The 5,900-nt window shown below is 53.1% G+C and overlaps 1 protein-coding gene across 2 annotated transcripts; it reads right to left on the bottom strand.

Annotated features, from left to right (window-relative positions):
* Positions 1–74: 74 nt before the first annotated feature.
* On the bottom strand, positions 75–5,430 carry LOC122546071 (solute carrier family 35 member G3-like). 2 transcript variants are annotated; one of them, XM_043684908.1, is made up of 3 exons: positions 4,816–5,430; positions 3,808–4,035; positions 75–1,515 (listed from the first exon to the last, which is right to left on the bottom strand). In XM_043684908.1, the coding sequence occupies exon 3, from the start codon at positions 1,480–1,482 to the stop codon at positions 424–426; it is 1,059 nt and encodes a 352-aa protein (XP_043540843.1). In that variant the 5' UTR covers positions 1,483–1,515; positions 3,808–4,035; positions 4,816–5,430; the 3' UTR covers positions 75–423. The 2 variants fall into 2 exon arrangements, with proteins under 2 accessions (XP_043540843.1, XP_043540842.1); XM_043684907.1 differs by lacking the exons at positions 3,808–4,035; positions 4,816–5,430 and adding an exon at positions 2,009–2,392.
* Positions 5,431–5,900: the final 470 nt, after the last annotated feature.

The raw sequence follows: 5,900 nt of genomic DNA, 5'->3' as shown, positions 1-5,900 counted from the left end.
AGACACGGGGAGAATGTGCAAACTCCAAACCCTCAGTTGCCCAAGGCTGGAATTGAACCCAGGTCCCTGGCGCTGTGAGGCAGCGGTGCTAACCACTGAGCCACCCGACCAGCTTTGGATGGCAATGGTGAACCCAGTGGGGTTTTGCCCCAAGTACATGTTGTCATCTTAATTCCAGATTTTTAAATCAGATTCAAATTCCGCCGTCTGCCATGGTGGGATTTGAACCCGGGACATGAGCTGGGTCTCTGGATTAACAGTCTAGTGATGATACCATTGGGCTATCACCGCCCACTAAATAATCATTGACATTGAATGGCCCCAAGGGGCTGAACAGCCTCAGTGGGGTTTCCCACGTTCCCCTGTGAAGGGGCAAGTCATTCGAGTTGATTGCGGATGGTTAGAAAATGACAATGTTTAATGTTATTTATTCTCATTTGATTCCTTGTGATCTTGGGCCATGTTCTGGGCAGTGATGACAACGATGCTACAAATAATCACAGTGGCACCGCTCAGTCCAAACGGGCTGATGGGTTCATGGAGGACAAAGTATTGGATGGTCATGGTGACCACTACCTCAGAGTGCAGGAAGGCGCACACCAGTGCCGGGTGTGTCTTGGTGACGGCATAGTTGGCGCAGAAGAAGGAGACCAGAGCCAGCACGGTGATGCCCGTCACGCAGCACCAGGTGAGTGGTTCAACAGGGGCGATGGGTTTCTGGAGCAGCAGCATAAGTGGGGCACAGAGCAGGCTGCCCACCACACCGAAGGTGAAAGCGGCGGTCATCAGTTTGGACGGGTGGGTGAGGGTCCGGAAGATCATGAGCGCCATGGCCAGTGCCAAGCCGCCCAGCATGGCCAGGATGTAGCCGAAGATGTCAGAGAGGCGCGAGCTCCTGTCTAGCCTCAGCAGGTCGGGCACCACGATGAGGATGAGGCCCACCAAGCTGCCCAGCAGCCCAATCCAATCGTAGACGCTCAGGTGGTAACTGTCAATGACCAGGGCCATCAGGGCAGAGCAGAGGGTGGAGGTGCCCTTGCGAACGGTAGCGGCGTTCCCGGCTGGAATGACCATGAAGGAGCTGTAGGCGCAGGCGATGGACACGATGTTAATGATGGCATGGACGAAGGTGGACCTCCAGGCTTCACGGGGCCCGAAGAGCGACCCTCCCCTGAACTTGATGTAGAAGAACAGAGCCAGGTGGAGGATGCAGCGGAACAGCAGGATCTCCAGCGAGGGGATGTGTGAGGCTTCATAGGCGATCTTGGTGAAGGGTGCCACAAAGCCAGCTGGCAAACCGCCCCCAAAGAGGGCAACCAGGAGCCCCTTCACGCTGTCGGGCAGCTGCCATTTCCAACAGCCCATTCGCCCCTCCTCCTTGCCACCAGGCCCAGGCGCCTCCTGTTTCTCTCCTCCATCGACCGGCCCATCCCCTCCAGCTGCATTCCTCCGTCCCTCATTCTCGCCCGCAGTCAACTGCATCAGAGTGGGCAGCCCAAGACTGGCAGCTGACACCTGGGGATAGCAGAGAGAGAGAAAGGTCAGGGCGAATGGTCCTGCTTTGAACTTAGTCGGGGAACATCATCCTGGTCTCCAACCCCCCCCCCCCACCTTGGCATTGCCCCATCAGGAGCACTGCGTGTAATTCCACTCTCTGTTCAGGGAATACTCCCCACTTGCCCGTGGATGGGGGCAGCTCCAACAATACTCAAGAAGCTCGACACCATCCAGGGACAAAGTCCAGAAGGACAAGGGGCAGCAGGTACATGGGAACCCCACCCCCTGCAAGTTCCCTCTGAGCCCCTCACCAGCCTGACTTGGGAATATATCCCCGTTCCCTCAGTGTGGCTGGGTCAGAATCCTGGGATTCCCTCCCTCAGGGACACTGTGGGTCTACCCTCCAGCACATGGACTGCAACGGGTCAAGAAGGCAGCTCACCCCCCACCTTCTCGAGGGGGGCAACTAGGGATGGGGCAGGAGATGCTGGGCCCAGCCAGGAATACTCACGTCCCACAAACGAATGAAAATGGAGACTCTCTGGGGTTGGAATGTGCCGGGGGTTAGTGCTGTGTGAGAGGCATTTTCCCAAACATTCCCCGACTGTGAAAACAGCCAGGCTGAGGGTCTGCCCCATCTCTGGAACCCCCTCAGAAGGAAGGAGGCTGAATCATTAAATATTTTTAACTCCAGAGGTCGTCTTGATGACAGGCAGGGGGTTGGGGGTGGAAGGTTATTGGCCCACGTGCGGGAAGTGAGTTTAAAATCAAAAGAGAAACAGAAACTGCTGGAAAATCTGAGCATCTGTGAAGAGAAATCAGTTAATATTTCGGGTCCAGTGATCCTTTCCTCAGATCAGCTGCCATTTTGGTCAATATTTGGATGGGCAGAGTGGCCTCCCCTTGTCTGAATGGGAGCTGGCTGGGAGCGTTCCGACCTGGAATCTGGGAATGCTACAGATGGGAAAGCAAGAACCCCAGTGGAAAGCATTGAGTGAAGGCGATGGCCTAGTGGCATTATCGCTAGACTGTTAATCCAGAAACCTGGCTAATCTTCAAGGGGTTCAAATCCTGTCGTAGCAGATGATGGAATTTGAATTCAGTAATAATCTGGATGAGGATGAGTCCAATGCTGCTGGTCATGCGGCTCGCTAATGTCGTCCAGGGAAGGGAATCGCTGTCCTCACCTGGTCTGGCCTACATGTGACACCAGACCCACAGTCAATTTGGTTGACACTCAACTCCCCTGTGAAATGGCTGAGCAAGTCTCTCAGTACATGGGGATGGGCAATAAATGCTGGGCCACAAGGAAGTAAAAGACTGGGAACCGACAGTGGTGGGTGGGGAGTGTTCTGGGCTATCGCCGAGGGGTCGAAGGTTTCCCCCCCCCCCTCGGGTTAAAGATTGGCGCAGTTCCTGTTTTGATGCTGCCATTGATCAGGGCCTCTTACACCAACAGAGAGAGACTCACCCACTGTGTGCGAGTCCCAGTGATGGATAAGGGAGGGAGGCAGTGAGCTCACAAGAAACCGAGAGGCTGCTGTGACCTCACAAACACAGGCCTCAGTGACACAGGCCCTAGTGGAGCAGCCAACTTGACGGAGGGAGATAGGAGGGAGGGGGACTGGAGGCCGTTCAGGGGGTAGTAATCAACTAGGAGAAGATGAGGACTGCAGATGCTGCAGATCAGAGTGGAGAGTGTGGTGCTGGAAAAGCGCAGCAGGTCAGGCAGCATCCGAGGAGCAGGAGAGTCGACGTTTCGGGCCCTTCAGCCCTGGAGAGTGGGGAGCCCATGGAATTCTCTGCCTCAGAGAAAGGCCGAGGCCAAAGCAATGGATTCCGGAAAGAGTTGGATATATCTCCGAGGGCTAAAGGGATCAAAGCGTATGGAGGGTGAGAATGCGGCAAAGGGGGGATCTGAATCGGCTGTGATCCTATCCAATGGCAGGGTGGGCTGGATTGGTTGGTTACTAACTCTGCAGGAGTGTTTCGTGAGCCTCTCGCATGCTACACCACCCTCCCTCACCACAGCCGTTGGTGTAACCCCTGAACTCACGATCCAAGGCCCCACACTCTCCTTCCAGGTGAAGCAGCACTTTACCTGCACTTCACTCACTGCCCTCTACATCGGGGAGACAAACTGGGCAACAGTTTTACAGAACACCTGCGTCCTGTCAGCAAAAGGGACCCTGAGCTCCCTGTGACCTGTCCCTGTAATACCCCAGCCTGCCCCCTGGCCAATATCTCTGTGTCAGGCTCACTGCAGTGCTCCAGGGAAGCTCAGAGTAAGCAGGAAGGACATCACCTCACCTTCTGCTTGGGGAGCCTGCAGCCTTCCTGACTCAAGGTCCAGGTCAGTCACTTCAGGGTTTGATGTAGAGTCTTCCCATCCTGAAACATTAACTTGCTCGCTCTCCATGGATTTTGCCTGTGACTTCTAGCACTTCCTTTGTTTTCAATGGTTTTAGGACTTGGAACACCATCTCCCATGCTCCCTTCCCTCTACAGATACCAGGCCTAGTCAGCACACAGGCTGCTCTGAGCAAAACAAAACCATTCTCACCACATCAATGTCCCCATTACCATGTTTCCCTTTCTCCCGAGGTTCCTATCAATCCTCCTCTTATCTCCCTGTCAATCGTTCTCCCTCTCTGGGCTTCATTTCTGTGTATATCCACTTTTGCCTATCCCCAACCTTAACCCTATCCGTAACCTTAACCCTATCCCTAGCCCTAACCCTTTCCACAACCTTAACCCTATCCCTAACCCTAACCCTATCCCTAACCTTAACCCTAACCCCAACCTTAAGCCTATCCCAAAACATTAACCCTAACCCTAACCCTAACCTTAACCCTATCCCTAATCTTAACCCTAACCCTAACCATATCCCAAACCCTAACCCTATCCCTAACCTTAAACCTATCTCCAACCCTAACCCTAACCCTAACCTTAACCCTATCCCTAACCTTAACCCTAACCCCAACCTTAACCCTATCCCTAACCCTAACCCTAACCTTAAACCTATCCCTAACCTTTACCTTAACCCTATCCCTAACTTTAACCCTAATCTGAACCCTAACCCTATCCCCAACACTAACACTAACTTTAACCCTGTCCCTATCCCTAACCTTATCCAAAACCCTAACCATAACCCTAATCTGAACCTTAACCCCATCCCTGACCCTATCCCCCCATCTTCAGCATATATCCCACCTGCTCGCAGAGACCATCAGTTCTAAAACTAGGTCATTGGATTGGAAATGTTAACGCTGTGTTCACTCTCTCCAAGGCTGCTGACAGACCTGCTGAATTTCTTACCCAGTAATTCCTCAGATCTCTGCAGTTCCTCGTTTAGTGAGACAGGCTGGGGTGGTTGAGTGGAGCAGATCGAGGTGTATATAATTATGAGGGGGATAGACAGGGTGGAGAGAAAGTCCCTGAATGGGTGGAGGGGTGAGTAACCAGGGGGCAGAGATTTGAGGTAGAGATGTGATGAGAATCGGGGAGTTTTCACTCAGAGGGTGGTGGGAGTCAGGAACTCAGTGTCTGAAAGACAGTCAGAAACTCTGCTAACATTGGAGCAGTGTTTAAATATCTACTTGCATTGCTGTAGCCTCCAGGGCAAGAGCTGAGAAATAGGATTCTGAGGGATCTGAACAGGACGGGTGGATTTGTGCTCTCCCTGAAAAGGCAGAGGGTTGGTTAATATTTTCAAGGCAGTGATGGATTGGATGTTCACAAAAGGGAGCGAAAGGTAACTGAGGAGGAGAGGGGTATGGATTTGAGGTTACTTTGAGATCCACCATGATCTTAGAACCATATCTCTCCTTGCATGGCTAGTAGGCGTGGAGGGCAGAATGGTCTCATCCTGCTCCTTAGCCAGTAGGACTATATAGAAGCTGAATGAGGCCGTTCCACCCATTGAATCTGCTCTGCCATTTGATCATGGCTGACATGTTTCCTAGCCCAATTCTCCCAGTAACCCTTTACTAATCAGGAACCTATCTGTCTCTGTCTAAACCACACACTCAGTGGCCCGGCCTCCGCAGCCCTCTGCGGCAATGAGTCCCTCAGATTCCCCAGCCTCTGGCTGAAGAAATTCCTCCTTATCTCAGTTCGAAAGGGTCATCCCTTCACTCGGAGGCTCTGCCCTCTCTTCTACCTGTGGAAACATCTTCTCCAACGGCCACTCTGTCCCGGCCTCTTGGTAATCTCTAAGTTTCAATCAGATCCCCCCCCCCCCATCAAGAACCGAGCCAGAGTCCTCAACCGCTCCTCATGTGACAAGTCCTTCATCCCTGGGGACATTCTTGTGAACCTCCTGTGCCCCCCGCCCCCCCTCCAAGGCCAGCACACACCCCCTCCTTAGTTACAGGGCCGCAAAATGCTCACAGTATTCCAAG

The sequence above is a fragment of the Chiloscyllium plagiosum genome, unplaced genomic scaffold (assembly GCF_004010195.1).
Source record: "Chiloscyllium plagiosum isolate BGI_BamShark_2017 unplaced genomic scaffold, ASM401019v2 scaf_41327, whole genome shotgun sequence".
In the NCBI taxonomy this organism is placed as follows: domain Eukaryota; kingdom Metazoa; phylum Chordata; class Chondrichthyes; order Orectolobiformes; family Hemiscylliidae; genus Chiloscyllium; species Chiloscyllium plagiosum.
The sequence above is the reverse complement of the archived record's forward strand: the minus strand, read 5'-3'. Positions and strand labels throughout refer to the sequence as shown.